Source organism: Podarcis bocagei (assembly GCF_964188305.1).
Source record: "Podarcis bocagei genome assembly, chromosome: 6".
Classification (NCBI taxonomy): domain Eukaryota; kingdom Metazoa; phylum Chordata; class Lepidosauria; order Squamata; family Lacertidae; genus Podarcis; species Podarcis bocagei.
In genome coordinates, this window is record NC_138130.1 from 2,674,055 (window position 1) to 2,692,677 (window position 18,623).

General features: G+C 46.5%; 1 protein-coding gene across 11 annotated transcripts in view; it reads left to right on the top strand.

The window, feature by feature from the left end:
- The first annotated feature begins 217 nt into the window (after positions 1 to 217).
- Positions 218 to 18,623, top strand: part of PCDH17 (protocadherin 17) — a 137,002-nt gene continuing 118,596 nt past the window's right edge. For all 11 annotated transcript variants that reach the window (XR_014009192.1, XM_081198273.1, XM_081198277.1 and 8 more), the window contains exon 1: positions 218 to 2,878. Coding sequence is in view for 10 of the 11 variants with exons in the window: in XM_081198273.1 (XP_081054399.1) it covers positions 275 to 2,878 (2,604 nt within the window). In the remaining variant the exon portion in view is untranslated. The remainder of the gene's footprint in view (positions 2,879 to 18,623) is intronic.

Consider the following 18,623-nt stretch of genomic DNA (forward strand, 5'->3'; position numbering starts at 1 on the left):
CCTCAAGTCCCGGCATTTGAGGAGATTTCTCTTCGGGTCCAGAAAAGAAGCTGCGGGGTTCTGACTTCTTCTCTCCGCCCCGCTCGCGCCCCGCACCCCGAAGTTGGAGGCAGCAAGGGGGAGCCGCCCGCCCGCCCGCGCGCTGCCTCCATGGTGGGGCTGGCGGGTCTGCGCGGATCTTGGCGAGCAACAGGTCCTGGAACTTGAGCGAGGCGGCGGGGAGCGGCGGCAGAGCGGGCGGCCTCGTCGGGGGGCTTGGTCGGCGCGCCCGGGGATGTGGCCCCTTTCGGCCTGCTGCCTGCTGCTGCTGTGCTGGGCTCTGCCTGCCCTGGCGCTCAAGAACCTGAACTACTCGGTGCCCGAGGAGCAGGGCGCCGGCACGGTGATCGGCAACATCGGCCGCGATGCCCGGCTGCAGCCCGGCGCGGGCGGCGGGTTGCCGTCCCTGGAGCGCGCCCGCGGCGCCAAGTCCACCTTCCGCGTGCTGGAGAACTCGGCGCCGCACCTGCTGGACGTGGACGGCGAGAGCGGCTTGCTGTACACCAAGCAGCGCCTGGACCGCGAGGCGCTGTGCCGGCGGAGCGCCAAGTGTCAGCTGTCGCTCGAGGTTTTCGCCAACGACCAGGAGATCTGCATGATCAAGGTGGAGATCCAGGACCTGAACGACAACGCGCCCGCCTTCCCGTCGGAGCAGGTGGACCTGGACATCTCCGAGAACGCGGCGCCGGGCACCCGCTTCCCGCTGGCCAGCGCCCACGACCCGGACGCCGGCGAGAACGGGCTGCGCACCTACGTGCTCACCCGCGACGACTACGGCCTCTTCTCGCTCGACGTCAAGGCCCGCGGCGACGGCACCAAGTTCCCCGAGCTGGTGGTGCAGAAGCCGCTCGACCGCGAGGAGCAGAGCCACCACACGCTGGTGCTGACGGCGCTCGACGGCGGCGACCCTCCGCGCTCGGGCACCGTGCAGCTCAACGTGCGCCTCATCGACTCCAACGACAACAGCCCCGTCTTCGAGGCCGCCTCCTACGTGGTGGAGCTGCCGGAAAACGCGCCGCTGGGCACGGCTGTCATCGACCTCAACGCCACCGACGCCGACGAGGGCACCAACGGCGAGGTGCTCTACTCCTTCAGCGGCTACGCGCCCGAGCGGGTCCGCGAGCTCTTCAGCATCGACCCGCAGACGGGCCTGATCCGCGTCAAGGGCAACCTGGACTACGAGGAGGGCGGCCTCGTGGAGATCGACGTGCAGGCGCGCGACCTGGGGCCCAACCCCATCCCGGCCCACTGCAAAGTCACCGTGCGCCTCGTCGACCGCAACGACAACGCGCCCACCATCGGCTTCGTCTCGGTGCGCCAAGGGGCGCTGAGCGAGGCGGCTCCTCCCGGCACCGTTATCGCCCTGGTGAGAGTGACGGATCGTGACTCGGGCAAAAACGGGCAGCTGCAGTGCCGGGTGCAAGGGGATGGCAGCGGGGGGGACGGGGCCGTGCCCTTCACCCTAGAGGAGAACTATGACAACTTGTACACCGTGGTGACAGACCGGCCTTTGGACAGAGAGGTGCAGGACGAGTACAATGTCACCATCCTGGCTAGAGACGGGGGCAGCCCTCCACTCAACTCCACCAAATCCTTCTCTGTCAGGATCCTGGACGAGAACGACAACCCTCCCCGCTTCAGCAAGAGCCTCTACGTGCTGCAGGTCCCTGAGAACAACATCCCCGGGGAGTACCTGGGCTCTGTGCTGGCCAAGGACCCAGACCTGGGGCAGAACGGCACAGTGTCCTACTCCATCCTGCCAGGGCACGTGGGGGACGTCTCCATCTACACCTATGTCTCCGTCAACCCCACCAATGGCGCCATCTATGCCTTGCGTAGCTTCAACTACGAGCAGACCAAGCACTTTGAGTTCCATGTGTTGGCCAAAGACTCTGGCTCCCCCCACCGAGAGAGCAACGCCACCGTCCGCGTCACTGTCCTCGATGTCAACGACAACGCTCCTCTCATTGTCTTGCCGGCCCTCATCAATGACACCGCCGAGCTCCAGGTCCCGCGGAACGCTGGCGTTGGGTATCCCGTGGGCACTGTCCGTGCCATGGACAGCGATTTTGGGGAAAGTGGGCGCCTCACCTACGAGATTGTGGAAGGCAACGAGGAGCACCTCTTTGAGATGGACCCGACCAGTGGGGAGATCCGCACACTGCACCCTTACTGGGAAGAGCTGAGCCCTGTGGCTGAGCTCGTGGTCAAGGTCAGTGACCACGGAAAGCCCAGCCTTTCCGCAGTGGCCAAGCTGATTGTGCGGGCCTTGGCTGGACCTCTGCCTGAAGCAGGTGAGCCCCAGGTGAATGGCGAGCAGCACAGGCGACCCCACTGGGACCTGTCCCTGCCTCTGATCGTCACCCTGAGCACCGTTTCCATCATCCTCCTGGCTGCCATGATCACCATTGCCGTGAAGTGCAAGCGGGAGAACAAGGAGATCCGCACCTACAATTGCCGCATTGCTGAGTACAGCCACCCCCAGCTGGGTGGAGGGGGTGGTGGCGGAGGTGGGGGAGGAGGCAGCGGTGGGAGCAAGGGCAAGAAGAAGAAGATTAGCAAGAACGACATTATGCTCGTGCCCAGTGAAGGGGAGGACAGCCGGGGGCCCCTCAATGTCATGAACGTGGTCAGCAGCCCCTCCTTGGCCACGTCCCCCATGTACTTTGACTACCAGACCCGGCTGCCCCTGAGCTCGCCCAGGTCGGAGGTGATGTACCTGAAACCTGCCTCCAACAACCTGACTGTGCCGCAGGGCCATGTGGGGTGCCACACCAGCTTCACAGGGCAAGGGACTAACGCCAGTGAGGCTCCCCCGAGCCGGATGTCCATAATTCAGGTAGGAGACTTTTAGAAATGACCCGAAACTCCCTCACTGCCCAGTTGCATTTTAGGTCTGCAGTGAAACCTGCTGAGAGGCCTCTCTCCAGCCGCCCCCCAAGATGGGTTGGCTCAGGGTTCAAAAACCTGCCCGCATTTGGGCCTGATTCTTGTTTCAGTTCATTGGTAGCAGGTTGATTGGAAGTTAGGTCAGCAAAATCAAAATAAAAAATGACACACCAATGAAGCATTACGGTACTGTGAAACTGGTGCACATTTAGACCTAGAGCCACTATGTTTGATCAGGTTTCTCAGAACTGGAAATTGGCCAGCAGAGGTGCTTTGTCTGAGGTTTCACTGTAATATTCCCAGGGAAAATGGGTAGGCCTATCCCTCGCTGCTAAGTGGAGATGGTAGATATTGTTCAGTTTAATAAAAAAATATATCTACATATATGGGGTTTGATTTGAGGAAATTTGCAGATGCAGTATATGTAGCTCTCCATTCGTGTATGTCATGGTGAATTCTGTTTGCAAACGTATGTTTTCATGTTTAGAATGTCCTATTAAATATATCTGTACACAGAGATATACTGTACACATAATATTTATTTTTGACATAAGAGTACTGTGTGCCCTTGCCACTTTTTCTTCATGACCAAAAGAACTAAGCAGTTAAAAGAGACATAAATTCTGCAGTGAGATTTGCTAGATTGCTACTATCTGATGAAAGTTAAACACTTTGAAATTCCACAGAAAAGGTTTTAGCCACGTGCCTTTATCCTCCCCTTGGCTCGGATTGTGCTTAACTTCAGCTGGACTGAGAATATATGTTTAATTTATATGTTTAGCTCCACTTCATGGGATTCAAATATACAAACAAATAAATAAAAAGGATGCGAAGGCACAATATTTATTCTTGGCATGAATCGACATTTTGATTTTTGCCTTGTAGCCAAGGACTTCAGGCTGACTTGGCAGGTGTGCGTGCTCCTCATTTGATGGCAGCAAATCAAATGGTGACTTGCATGTATGAATGGATCATCAGAGTTTGAATACAATGGATAACATTTTAATAGTGTACATTCTCTTGACTGTAGTGCTTTTCAGTGGAGTCAGTTCAGCCATTCAGCCAGCGTTTATCAAGGGTTGCATTGTTAAACTGTCTAGTAGTGTACATGTATGTGTAAATCTGCTCTGAAATGGTTTAATTTTTATGGTGCAAGTACATGTGGGGCTACATTATGCTTTTACCTGAAACTGATGGCAGATGTTTGTGGAATGGCAATGATCCAGCTAAAATTAATTACTTTTAAAGTCTAGTAGAGACTTAAGCATATGCACAACTGTCCACCTGTAATGACTAATTTAAACATGTTCAACTTGGGGTGGGTTGCATGCCACTCCTCTCTTTACTTGCAAACGCGGGTGGAATGTTGTGCATTGGTTATTGGTTTTAATTCAGAGAAGGAAATTATTTTCTTCGAGGGGGAAGATCATTGGTTTGGAATAATGATTCTATGGAAGTCATCTCCCAGGGTCTCAGTATTTCGAAATCATGCCCTTGTTGTTTCAGAGGGCTGTTGTAGGCTATAGATGGCATCTCCATAGCCTGGACCAGGAGGCTTAAGTTTGAGCTCAGTTTTGCTGAAACCTGAGGACTTCACTGGGGTGTGTCTCGGGCTACTCAGAGTCAATCTACACCTAATTCAGGATGAAGTGGTTGCATTCTAGATTGTTCCACTTTGGTTTGCAGGTGGGGGGTGTCATATTTTTTTCAAACACTGTTTTTTGCAAGCTCTCTGCATGGTAGTAAAATACTATATACATTGGGATTCAGCTCTTGTTGATGTGCTGGTCTATTACATGCAGGGAGCATAAAAAGCATGACCCACCCTCACCTAAACTTTGAAGCGGTACATTTCAAAGTTCCACCCCTTCATTTATTCTGCATGATGAGTAGATTGGGTCTAAGCCCTATGGAACAGGACTTGTCCTGGGTTTGTTTTCTTCTGTGTACAAATAGTGGTAGTTATGGAATGATGTTTGCCTATGACAAAACAACCTTGTGCAGGAGCTGGATAATGGCTGCTAAACACGTTGCCAGTGTCGTATGTTTTGTCCCGGGTTGCTTCTAATATGCTGTTCTGAGTCACAGGGGAATGATCTAAGTGTATCAGAAGTGACAGAGACTCATTTATGTTCCAGGCTTAATGGGGAAAGTTGCTCTCTTGCTCTTGGTGCACTGAAAAGAAATTATAATGGGTTTGAGAGTTTCATTTCTGCATGATTTCGTATACTTACGGTTGCTTGCTCTTTTCTGTCTTTCTGCCTCTCGCAGCAAACATATGTGGAGTAAGATCCATTGACATTAAGGGGATTTATTTCTGAGTAAACATGTGTGGAATTGGGCTTCAGAAGGCCACTCCCTTACATTCTGTCCCGCTGCAAGTTACACTTCGTCACACTCCAGTGTCACCAAGAAACAGAACACAAAATGTGCCCATACCCATTTTGAACTCCCACTCGAATGGTGTCGCTGAATGGCTCATGTTTCAAGTTCCTATGTAGGTGAATAGGCTGTTGTTCATTCCTGGGGGTGGGGACCAATCTTGGAACCAATGTTGAGGGGAGAGCAGAAGCTGTCTCCACCAAAAGGAATCCTGTGGGCCTCCAGCATGCCCCCCCCCCATATAATAGGTTGCCGTCCACACTTCCCTGGTACGTCATTATGCTGGACTAATCTCCAATGGCTGTGCTGAGGCTGGGTGCTGATATCTGGCAAGCCTTAGGCCCAAATACTGCCGTCACTGATCCAGCAGAGTTATGTCTTTTAATAACTGCAAACCCCCTTACAAGGTCACTGTGAACGATTCTTCAATTCCCACTATTGAGTTGTATTACAGAAACAATTTCATTTTATGCTTATCATGAATGTGTGTTGCTATCAATTAGGTGAGCTGAGCAATACTCAAAATTTGAAATTGATTTTAACAAAAAGTGACACTTGGAGGAAGAATATCAGGTTAGGGCAGAACGGAAGGTAATTTGATTTATAATTCATGCATTTAAAATGGATATTTTTTTTCCTAGTGGCATTTGTCTAGATCATGTCTGTCTTAAAAATGTAAAATGGAGTAATTAAAATACCAAGCCCTCTAAAACCCACCCTCTCCAAAACCATTTTTATCTAGTGTAATAGTTACTTAAATCTTAGAGAATTATATTTTGCTAAAACCATGTAATATCCATCTAGAGCAAATAACACATGTATTGATGGTGCTGAATCATTAAAGATTTTAATGTAGTGTAAAATCCCAGGTGGCAAACATGACTTGTTTTCCTTTTTACATTGTAATACTGCATAATATCTTTTTGTCCTGAAATTTATATAAAACTGAAAGAGGAATTTCCTCCCTTAAAAATGTGTTCTGTGGTTTCTGTATATATGTAATAAGATGCTAACCATGGATGGGAACTAACTGCAGGATCTGTAACATGGTGTGGCAGAGGGGATTATGGAGTCAGCAGACTAAATTTTCTCTCCTTTTTTTCCACCTGGGAAAATCAGGGGCCCCAAGGTTTAGGCCATAAGTAATAGTGCCCCTGGCGTTACATGTTCTCGAAACAGATATTTCAATCAAGTGGTAGGTGACTAATTTCTGTGGGTTGTGGGTATGAGGCTCCTTGGGTACAAGTTGAGGAGCTACTTCCAATCTGCAGCTAGTAATGGAAACCTCCACCCTGGAGCTTAGGACAGAATCTTAGAGCTTCTGCTCCAGCCTCATGTTCCATGTGGGAGCTGCAGTTGGCCATCCAGCCCCTGCTTAAATACCTCCTGTGAAGCTTCTCCTGTTTTTTCTTGGGCAGAAATGTCACTTTCCTCCATTTTTGGCTTGAAAATGCTAGGATAGGGAAAGGCTCGTTGAATTGCTCCATTTCATGCAATGGTACAGATGGACCAGTGCTAGAAACCCAGGTTAAGGGAGTTAAATAAAAATACTTCCTCAGAAATGAATACGACTCTCGACCCACATAGTCTCAGCAGGCCAGGATGCCTCAAGATGCTGGCACTAGCGTGAAATAATACTCTTTCCCTCAAATAACAGGGGCTTTAAAAGGTAAGCGACTGCGTTATTAGCTGGCTACACAAGTGTCGCAGTCATATGGTACGGTACAGCTTTTCTGGGACTATATCACATCAGGCTGCAGGTGGAGGAATCTCATGTTTGAATTCTTTCCCATGGGGAAAAATAAAAATCTCCCTGCACAAGGAAAAGTAACTGATGTGTTGGATTTCTGTGTCTTTCTTTTCACAGTGGCAAATAATCCAAGTGTAGAAAGTTATCAGTGCACCTGATGTTGATACCTCAAATTCAAATTTTAGTAGGAACCACAACAGCCAAAGTGCTAAAATAGTTCAAATGTTTTTTGGGATGTGTTTTAAAAAGGGAACCCCAATCCCTCACCCCCATACATTTGTAACTGTGAACTCTTTAAATCTCCATGCTTTTTAGTCTTCAGAACAAACTGTTAACCCCCCTCCCCCCAAAAAAAGATCTACTAGTAAAACTCTCTGGGTGTTTATTTCATTTTTGCATGATTGCAGAACAGACTACATTTTGTAATACTATGCATCTGGAACAGTTATTGTGTTATAAATCATGAAATCTAAAAGGCAGCACAACATGGCAATTGCAGGAGCAAGGAGCTCTGATCCATTTCCACCCCTTTTAGAACAAGCTCCCACAGAAACAGGAATACTAGCAAGGATGAACCTTTCTTGGTTAGGGAACTGGCTCTAAGAGGGAATGATCCATGGTGGCTGGTTTTCATGTTCAGGTAAACCAGAGGGGATTGCATGCGAGAAAAAGTAGAGCTTCAACTCACCCTTATTTTGGATGTGTACTATAGTATTACGTACTCCTATTATTGTGAGGTTACTCTGGGCTGAGGAGGCTGGGGAGAGAGTGACTTCCCCAAGTTCAGGGTTCTTGCATTATTCTACAAAACCCTTAACCACTTGGGAACCTTCAGGACCGCCGGACTCCTTACATCCTTTAGGCCCTCTCCCAGTTGGATGTCCAGGGCTTGATGAATACTCAAAAAATAAAATCCAGAAGGCATATTATGTGTAAGCTTTTCTCATTACATGGCTAATTATAACTGATTCCCCCCACCCTGTTGTTTCCTGTTTGTAACCTTCATCTGAACCTGCTGGACAGTTCTTAAGTTCTTATACAGACCCAAGTCATTTAAGTAAGGCAAACAGGGATTTGTTCTGTTTCTTTCAGATATAAGCATCCTTGCATGTAAAATCAGAAGAAGAAAACTTGTGTGGATAAGTGCAGTAATTTCATGCTAACAGTCACACACAAAAGGCTTGTTTTTGGGGTGTGTTTTTTTACTTCTGGCAAACAAGCCACTCTTTCTTTTTCTCTACATTTTCAGAAAGATGAAAGAGTTGATGGATAAAGGGAAAGCAGCAGATATAGGTTCTTTAAAGTGACATGACAGCAGCATTGAAAACTATCTACATATGCAAGTCGTGCTGATGATCATAGAGAATATTTACGATTGTACTTGTGATCTGGTGCGGAGAGATTTGTAAATATAGCAAGAGTGGAGACAGAATAAGAGAACCACGGCTGCAGATTTTTATTGAGCAGTGGCAACAAAAAAGGCCATTTTGCAAGAAACTCTCAAGCTGAGAATCGCCACGGTTTGCTGTGGTAGGCAGTCCTGTAACATTTTAAGATAAAGTACAGATCGTTCATAATACTTCCAGGCACCTGATGTTTACGATGTGCTGACAGATTACTGTCAAATCCCATTGCAACCTCATCACCAGGTGTCCCTAGTAGCATCTGAGAAGAGAAGAGACTTCGGGGGGGGGGGGGAAGAAAAAACCCATAAGCTGTGTTCATGCTGTTCATCTATATGTGCTATTGTTGCATTGCTTGCTGTTAGAAACTTCAGTGTGTCTGTTCTGAGAAGGCTTAATAGAGCCTGAGGACACAGCAACAGGAAAGGGGGAGAATTCTTCTTTTTTAAGATGCTGTGTTTATGTTACATACTGAAAAATCCACTACCAAATTTGCCACATACTTCTTAATTTTGTTTTTATCCTTCATGTGTGTAGCAATTTTCAGGTAACAGGAGTTAATGAAATTCACTAGCTGCCTGGATCTCTGGCTGATAGTCCTGTTTTGAAAAATAATGAGGGCCTGTGTCCCAGAACTCATGCAGCATGTGCTGAAGGAGGTTTCCTCAGAAGTCAGGCCCAGATGTTTTAATGTGACTTCCACATTCAGTGCAAGAATTGTACTATTCTGCTTGGGGCTGATAGCAGCTGGAGGACCACAGATTTCCCCTTTTTCAGTATGCATGCCTAGGAGGATTGCATAGTATCACCATTTTGTTGTAATTACTATGAAGACCTCATGGGACCAAATAATACAAGTGGAATTCAGTGTAGCGGCAAGGAGATTGTTCCACCAGCCCCTGCATTTCCCCTATCTGATGGATCATCCTCCCCTCCCATTCCCTCGCATGCTGTTTGGGGGTTGTTGCAACCCCCCGAGTAGATGTGGGGGAGCAAAGGGGGAAAAACTCCACTGCGCTAGTGAAAATCCTTGTTCTGTCTTCCAAGAACAGAAGGGGTTCGTTGAAACAATATTTCACCCAAATACGATAGTCAGACCTTCTCAGAAACAGTCTATATAAAGAACATTCAGAATGACTGTAAAATGCTATCTCAGCTGGCATATAAACCGTTCAAGAGCAGGAAGTGCCTGATGAGCTGGTCTTTCTTGCAGAGCTGATGAAATGAGCCCTGCTTCTCATCTCTCCCATTGGTTGTGGTTTGTTTAAACTAATTTTGGTAAGAAGAAACCACAGTTCCCTAAGTTTGGGTGCAATGTGCAGCTTTTAAGCTGCTCCTCTAGCAGAGAGGAAAGGAAGTACCTGAATCCAAGTCGTTCCACAGCTCATTCCCAACCCCCTCAGCTGTGGTTTTTGTGTTGTGGTTGTCTGAACCAGGCCAGGGATCTGTGTTAAGCCACCCAGTGATTTTATGTCAAAGACAAGATTTGAACTTGAGATTTCTTGTTTGTTTAGCAAAGTCCATTGTTTAGTCGTTTAGTCGTCTCCGACTCTTCGTGACCCCATGGACCAGAGCGCGCCAGGTACTTCTGTCTTCCACTGCCTCCCGCAGTTTTGTCAGACTCATATTTGTAGCGTCGAGAACACTGTCCAACCATCTCGTCCTCTGTCGCCCCCTTCTCCTTGTGCCCTCCATCTTTCCCAACATCAGGGTCTTTTCCAGGGAGTCTACTCTTCTCATGAGGTGGCCAATGTATTGGAGCCTCAGCTTTATGATCTGTCCTTCCAGTGAGCACCCAGGGCTAATTTCCTTAAGAATGGATGTGTTTGATCTTCTTGCAGTCCATGGGATCCCCTTCATGGATCACTGCCTTGTCGTGGCGAAGGGGCTTGAATAACTCAGAGAAGCTGTGAGCTATGCCGTGCAGGGCCACCCAAGATGGACAGGTCATAGTGGAAAGTTTTGACCAAACGTGATCCACCTGGAGCAGGAACCGGCAAGCCACTCCAGTATCCCTGCCAAGAAAACTCCATGGACAAAGACAACAGCAAAGTCCATTACTATCCAGAAATTGTACTGAGAAGCCTCAGATCTGGAATAGATGCTTTACAAAGAATTGTCAGTATATTTTAAGTGGGCAACTATAAATTATGTCAAATAAATGATCATTTTAATGTATATTTTAAAAATCAGCCACAAGGGTAAGGATATGATCAGGAAGCAGCTATTTGCTGTGGGAGGGAAGCTGTGCTTTATGGGGGGGGGAGGAATAACTCCCTCTCTTCAGTCCCCATCCTGAAGGAGGCTCCCCATGGCTCCCGCTTAAAACACACAAAAATACCAGTACATTCAGTGTGATCTTGCATTTAATATAATACCATGTTTAGCCCTAAATGAAGCCTGCTAAGCCCAGCTTGCACAAGTTGTAGATCACCATGACAAAGCCCACTTACCCAAGCCAAAACACTTTGCTCTTTCTCAAAGACCACCTATCCTGGCTTCCTGACCAATTGCTTTAGAAACCATTAGAGCAGACCTCTCCATCAGGTCTTCAGTCTGAACCCATTTTGGCTGCCCACAATATCCCAGTTGGGATTGCACTTTAGTTTCCCTTTCCTTATGCTTTGCAGATGGGGAATTGGAAAGCCAGCCTTCCTGGAGGGGAAAATTGGTTCTGGAGATTGACTCTGAGGACTATGTGCTGAAGGCTTAAATAGATTTTCCCTTTGTGTTAACTGAGGAATCCTCAGAGTTTGAGAACTTTGAAAGTATGCATACTAGAAGTTTGCAGTGAATGACAGATGGTCCGTTCAAATCAAGATGCCCAATTCAGTTCTCTACCCTACTTCCCCTTGGCTCCCACAGCCTGCTTTGGACTGCAAGTGTCACAGTGTAGCTGCAATGAGAAGGCAGATCTGGCAGAATCCCAGCTTCTACACAACTGTCAACTCTTGGCAAGCCAATACATTATTGGATCCTGAAACGCAGTGTCTAAGCTTCTCCAGCTCTTGCCTGTCTCCATCCTTCTTCAGTGCCATCCAGCCTCACTTCTCTAGATCTTATGTGTGGTTTTTCTCAGACATGTTTTTGCCTTTACCCCTTCATTCTTCAACTCACTTCCTTCATGATCTGCATTCCTTAGCTACCTGACCTATCCATGCAGGTCCTCCTGTCTTCTTCCTTCTCCTTAACAAGACTCAGCAATTTCCCCATAGCTGTGATGTATGTGCAGCCTCCAAGGCGTCACAGCACCACGATCAATTGCTGGGAGGGGTTTCATTGCTGCCATGGTTTGAGGGAGATTGTTGCAACATTGATAGTGAAGCTACAAGATAAGAAGCCAAGAGGGGACATACTGCTTTTGTGAGAATGGAGGATTAATGGTGCATTTGAAATGAAAGCACCTTCATTAAATCCACGGTGACACTATTGGTGTTCTCTAGATAAAGAGCAGTTCTGTGGGCTGAAAATGTTATTCAGTAAAACTATTTCCAAGCACCAGAGATACTCAGGCACAACAGCATGTGTGGCTGACCAGCAATATGGGAAGAAGCTGGTAGTTGTGGTCCTAGGCAGCATGCATTCCCTTTGCGTATCCAGGTGTGCAGGTTCATCTGTATTTTGCGGGGGGGGGGGGGTATTGGGTTGTTGTTTTTATTTTAATTATGTATTTTGTGGTTTTATATTCTGTTTTTACTCTGTGAACCGCCCTGAGGCTTCTGGATATAGGGCAGTATATAAATTCAGTAAACAAACAAACAAAATTAGACAGACTCTGTGGGGGAAACACTTTGGATAGTGCAATACAGTGGTCCCTCGGGTTAAGTACTTAATTTGTTCCAGAGGTCCATTCTTAACCTGAAACTGTTCTTAACCTGAAGCACCACTTTAGCTTATGGGGCCTCCTGCTGCTGCCACGCCGCTGGAGCACGATTTCTGTTCTCATCCTGAAGCAAAGTTCTTAACCCGAGGTACTATTTCTGGGTTAGTGGAGTCTGTAACCTGAAGCGTATGTAACCTGAGGTACCACTGCAGTAGGTATTCTATCCATATCCGTTTGCACCCACAGTTTTCTGTATAGGTTGACTTCTTCATGTAAGGTGTCAGCTGTGCTAAGAAAGATCCTTGGATTGATCTGCTCTTGCTTTAGGTTAGCAACATCTGACTTAGGTTTGCCTTTGCGCAGGGCACCTGTCCAGTGTGTGCTATTTGATCTGGTATAGCTCTCAGTGCCAGTCAGCTGATGGGTGCCTTTGTTGTTCGTTTGCAAGAGGATTGAATACAAGCAGTTTGCAAATGGACTTCAAAGTGCTGAGAACCTCATCAGTGCTGATGGTCCCCGTGGAGCTCTCTGACAGCCCTGTCTGCCAAGAAACAATCAGCATCTCAGTGATTTATTTGCCACCTCATCTTCTTTACTTGCCCCTACATAATGTCATGTATGACGTCTGGTGTGGGCCAGGTGGATGTGTTTGGGGGGAAATGTCCTCTCAGGCCCAATTTAGCTCTTTGCTGGGTCATGTCCAATTAGGCTGGTGGGCTGGAGGTTCTTCACTGGTGCTTCAGATCCTGCACCCTGCTGTAAGCATCTGCAGCTGTGACCAGGGCCAACAGGAACCACAGAAAATGTAGTTCCCACCGTTCCTGGCTTCCCTGGCTGCTTCCTGGTAGCCAAAGCAGTGCCTCCTAGATATTGTTGAATTTGACGCCTGCCAGCCCTCACCAGCACCTCTTGCTTTAGTAAGCTTTGGAAAGAGAAGCCCGTGGTAGGGTGTGTCATTGCCACCCACGGCTCTATACTCTGTGGCAGGGAGGGACTTGTGTTGGCACCATAAGGAGTGTGGCGCTGTCAATTAAGAATGAGACTAGTCTTAAATTAGATTCAGTATATGCAGGAGATGTCCAAATTAATATGAATGGACCCATTTCCACTGTTAGTGGGAGGAGAGGTCTATCCATAGCTATGAGTCTTCGGCTTGGTAGAACAGGAGGTGCTTTTATGAGGAGTGACATTTTGACAAGGAATGGAGAAATCTGTCGATTTTAGTTTCTCTCAGTTTCTCACTTCTCCAGTCTTAAATTGAATTTGATCTAATTTTGCATCAGCTGGAGATATTTTGTTTTAAGAGTGTATGAGCATTTATATGCTCTGTGTGTGTGTGTGTGTGTGTGTGTGTGTGTGCATGCGCACATTTCTCCTAATATACACATTTTTGCATGAATTCCCCCCTAATACAATGCATTTTTGTACATTTCTCCCTACTGTATCCTTTTTGTACACCTGCATTTCAGTTTGCATATTGTTTTGGGAATTGTGAATGAGGTAGGTTTGAATTAAAATGTGAACTGATCAAATTTCTCCCCATCCCTAATTTTGACATAGTTTGCAGAAAGAGCCTTGAATCTCTTCTGTGGCAGCTGCTCCTCTTAGGGTGCAGACTTATACAGCAGAGTAAGTCCAAATGAACTTGATGGAGTTTGCTCCTGAGTAGACACATAAAAGATTGGATTTTAAATCTCATTTTCATTAACATTACTGTATTTCATTGGCCTTGTTTAATTAAAGGGGAAAACTTACACTGATCTTTCTTTTTCAGAAAACATAGGAATGGATTTAGGCTTCTCAATGTCGCTAGCTATTATCCAAGTTACTTGTGAGTTGTTCTCCTGCATTATATCATATCTTAGGGTGACACAGAAGTTCACAAATCTTGCGAAAAGGGGCTAGTTGCATGCTTATTTAAATGTGTAGACCTTTAATCATTTATAATTATTATTAAAAATACACATTGGGTGCAGTGAAGAGGGTCCGAGGGGCAGCCCTGGCTTGCTCCCCGGTGCTGCTGCAGGTGGAATATACCTGTGGGGCTGTGGGAGGTACAGAGGAAGAATTCTAGAATTTCTAGGTTATGCGTAAGATCGGTAAGGCGCACAGATGGATTTATATCCTAGTAGCTTTCAGACGGGACGTGGGTGGTGCTGTGGGTTAAACCACAGAGCCTAGGACTTGCCGATGAGAAGGTCAGCGGTTCGATTCCCCATGACGAGGTGAGCTCCCATTGCTAGGTCCCTGCTCCTGCCAACCTAGCAGTTTGAAAGCACGTCAAAGTGCAAGTAGATAAATAGGTACCACTCCGGTGGGAAGGTAAATGGTGTTTCCGTGCGCTGCTTTGGTTCACCAGATGTGGCATAGTCATGCTCGCCACATGACCCAGAAGCTGTATGCCGGCTCCCTCGGCCAATAAAGCAAGATGAGCTCCGCAAACCTAGTCAGTCACAACTGGACCTAATGGTCAGGGGTCCCTTTAGCTTTAGCTTTCAGACATGTAATATATCCAGTTTTCTGCTTTATTGTTAATTGGCCCAGTCAGCCCTATAGTCAATTAAGGTACTAAAAGAATAGACCAAAACCCACCTCCAAGTGAATTAGATGTATTACCTCACATTAGTCATTGTCCCCATTTGGAAACGATAGTATCATTGACTTCTGGCTGGCTAAATTCATTGGTTGCAGTTCTGCACTGTGCTCAACTCTTTCCCTCTTTCTTTGTCACACCCTGAGCTGCCATGGTCAGGTGGCTTCATAAAGAGAAGGCAGGAAACTAACTGAGGGGCTTGCCACCTTCTCTGTTCTGGGGTATCTAGCCTGGGGAAGAGGGAGGGATATACCGGTAAATGGATTTCTGTGGCTTTCCCCACTCCCCCAAGCCCAAAGATTTCAGAAAGCCAATGGGAGAGTGAGAATGCAGGAAGGTTTGGTTCAGGGGGATGGAAGTGGTCTTGTAAGTCTTCAAAGCCATCGGTATCCCAAGGCTTTGTGGCAGATGGGTGGTGTGTAAGAAACTTGTTTCACGGCACTGAAGAACTCACATGTGTTGATAAAGGCCGTGCCCGTGCAGCAGAAATTAGGCATCTGTGTTCTCTAAAAATTATTTTCATTTTGCTCTTGGAGTGATCGACACCCGAAATTAATTTCAGACGATGTTTCAGACGATCTATTGAGATTCATGTGCCAGCCTTCCTCCCTTTGCCCATTCTAGTCCTTCTGACGCGTTGATTACGGGTATTTGCAGGCCCTGCCCTGGAACACTTCCAGGCAGTTTTATTGTACTGAAATGGCTCCTTCCAGTTCATTGAGCATCTAGCATAATACGGCTGAATATGATTGGCGCGTTTACATATATTTATTCAGAAAAAAAATCCGGCAGTTAAACTGCATAATTATGGGAAAACGAATCATAACAATAAAAGACCATTTAAGTTAACAAGCTTTGTGATCGAAGGATAAATACAGGTTGGATAAATTGAGACTGTAGATGTAACTAATCTACATAAATAGGCTTTGGTCTGATTAGGAGAATGGAATACATTAAAATAATTTAGATGTTACTTTAAAAAATCATTTTGTTTCAGTAATTTTTTAAAAAATAATGAGTTATTTCTATTGTTTGGTGCATTTCTGTTAAAAATAACTGCTTCCAGTGATAAAATGCAGCAATGCACTTTTTTAAAATAAAAAAGTAATGTTTACCATTAGCAGAAAACAGAAAACACAAGTAAAAAAGCACAAGATTTTAAAGTTTTCATTTGCACTTCTGCACAGTGGAGTTACCACATTCTGTGGTATCCTGGGATAACAATATAGTTTATTATTTCAGAGTCTGCTTCGATCAAATATTAATTTAAGGCTTAAACAAATAGAAAGTCCTAGGATGAGGAAAGGATTTTTCACTGTTTCATATCAACTGTGTAAGCAAGTATGTAAGGAAGGAAATGTCGACAATGGAATTGTCCCCTGCCCCCCTCTGACAAGGAACTCTTTCATCAGTAGAAGGGGTGGGGTGCATAAACTGAGAGAGCACCCCGAGTTATCTCCGTAGGTGACTCAGGCCAGTGAGCCCAGGCCATATCCTGAGAATAATATTGTTGTAGAGGCAGAATTCTGTGCAAATTTGGCATTTGTTTCTTTCAATTGAGGGCAACAACAAGTTCATTCACTGCAGGGGGTTGGGCCAGATGACCTTTGGGGAACCTTCCAACTCTACAATTCTGTGATTCTAAAAAGGGCAAATAACAACCATTTGGTCTTCCTTCAGCTTCACCCAGTCTCCTTGGTGCTTCCTGCAACCCTTTGGCCTCATGGCGGCTTGCTCCCTTCTGGAACCATCTGTGACCCTAGAGTGGCTGGCCATAGCAAGAGTCACACCGGCAGAAACAACAGGCAGCCACAATGATATATATGTTATACCCCACCTTCCTCCCCCAAAAATTCAGGGGTGGTGTGCATGGAGCTTGCTTCTGGATAGCCCCCCCCCCGATCTATTTCTTGTTTTATACTTGAATGGGGTAGACGTGTATAAACAAATTTGGCTGCTCCATCCTGAGTCATGCCTAGTTTAGTTTAAATAGCCCAGGATTCCAGACTATCAATCCAGGGTTGCAACTCCTGAATTTATCAGCCTCTGCAACAACCTTGGGCGCTTCTCATTGTGCAAAACAAAAACAAAAACAAAACTCTGTCAGAAACCTTGAACTTAAAAACAAAATTGCTGCACAATTTTGATTGATTTTTAATTAAAGAAAAAAAAACATTAAAGGGAACATTTAAAGGACAATTTCTTGTTTACTGTCTTTATCAGAGGAGAACAGCCTTTGTAGTGTCTGAAGCTGTGCATTAAAAATCAATTGCAAGTCTTCAAAGCTGTAAAGTCTCTCTTGCTTTGTAGATATATACTTTGACCTCCCTCCCCCCCAACCCCCCCCCCACGGGAACATAATTGACTATTGGATTTAAAAACAAAAGGTAAATAATAGCATCATCAAAATTTTGAAGGATTTTGATGTATTTTTAATAGTAGCTAAAAGATATTTTGCCATGAAGTGGCATGGACTTCACAATTTGCAATTTTGTTTTTTAATGAATAATTTGTAACAATTTCATTATTTTGTTGATAGCTGTGCTGCTTCCATCTCTTCTTCTTGATGGCAGTTTAGGGGAGCCATCCTGCGCACAAGAAGCTGGCCTAAAGCAAGTCTGTGTAAGTTAAGTTGGTGTAAAATTACACGCGAGCCAAAGCCCATTCAGTAGCTAGCAGGGCTGTCGCTGCTGCGGTCCTGCCTTAGCCTTGGTAGAGGGAAAAGAAGCCTTTACATTCACATTCTGTGCTGGGTTTCCTGGTGATGAGCCAAACCAGCTTAGGATCCAGCCTCCTTCTCCCTCTCTCATTGTGCCCCACAGTGCCCCCTTTGGGCGATTTACACCTGCTGAGCCACGCTGAGCAAGTTCTGCCAGTCTGTGTTTGGCTGAGCTGGACTTGTGCCCTGAAAACCGGCTGAGCTCAGCTGCCTGCAGCATCCTAGGCTGCTCATCCCGGTGGATCTTGCCATAGGATTGCCACCCCTGGGTTTCTTTTTACTTATTCATTTTAATAAATACCCCAAGTCCATACCAGAGCTTGCCAGTAAATTATATTAGTAGCCATATTTTCACCCATGTCTTTGCCGATTGCTGAGCTGTTATTTCTGGAGAGAACCACGGGGGCAAAAAAAGGGATGGAAGTTGTGTGGCCCTTTGGGTGCTGTTGGGTGCCCAAGTCTCATCCACACCAGCCACTGGTCGAGGGTGAGAGGAGTTGTCCTCCCAAGAACACCTGGAGGCCCGCAGGATGCCCATCCCTGCAATGGAAATAGTTCTGCAAGTTGTGCCACCGAATGCAGCCCAGCAGCCCTGCCCTGTGATCGGCCAAGTGCTTGACCCCTTGCTTCTTTCTGCAGCACTAGGAAGACCCTGGGATTGGGGCAGGTAGTAGAGTTGGGAGTGGCTGGCCATGATTATTATTCACCTGCCCTTTGCAATAAGGGTCCAGGACAGGTTACAACAACAATAATAAATACAAAAACAATGAAACACTCTTGCGTTCAACTCAGGTGGATCAAAGGTTCTTCAGGCTTGCTTTAAAGGAAGAACTGATTGTGGGAGAACTGACATATATCTGTCCTGAAACACTGAAGCTGGTTGAGTGCTTGAGCCATGGCTTGGGATGTTCTGCTAAGGTGGCTGCCAGCGTGTCTGCTCCTTCACATTTTTTTTCTATTGGAAAAGTGAGATTGTTGGACTCCAAGATCGTTTGGAGAGATCGCCGGGGGTGTGATGGGAGGCC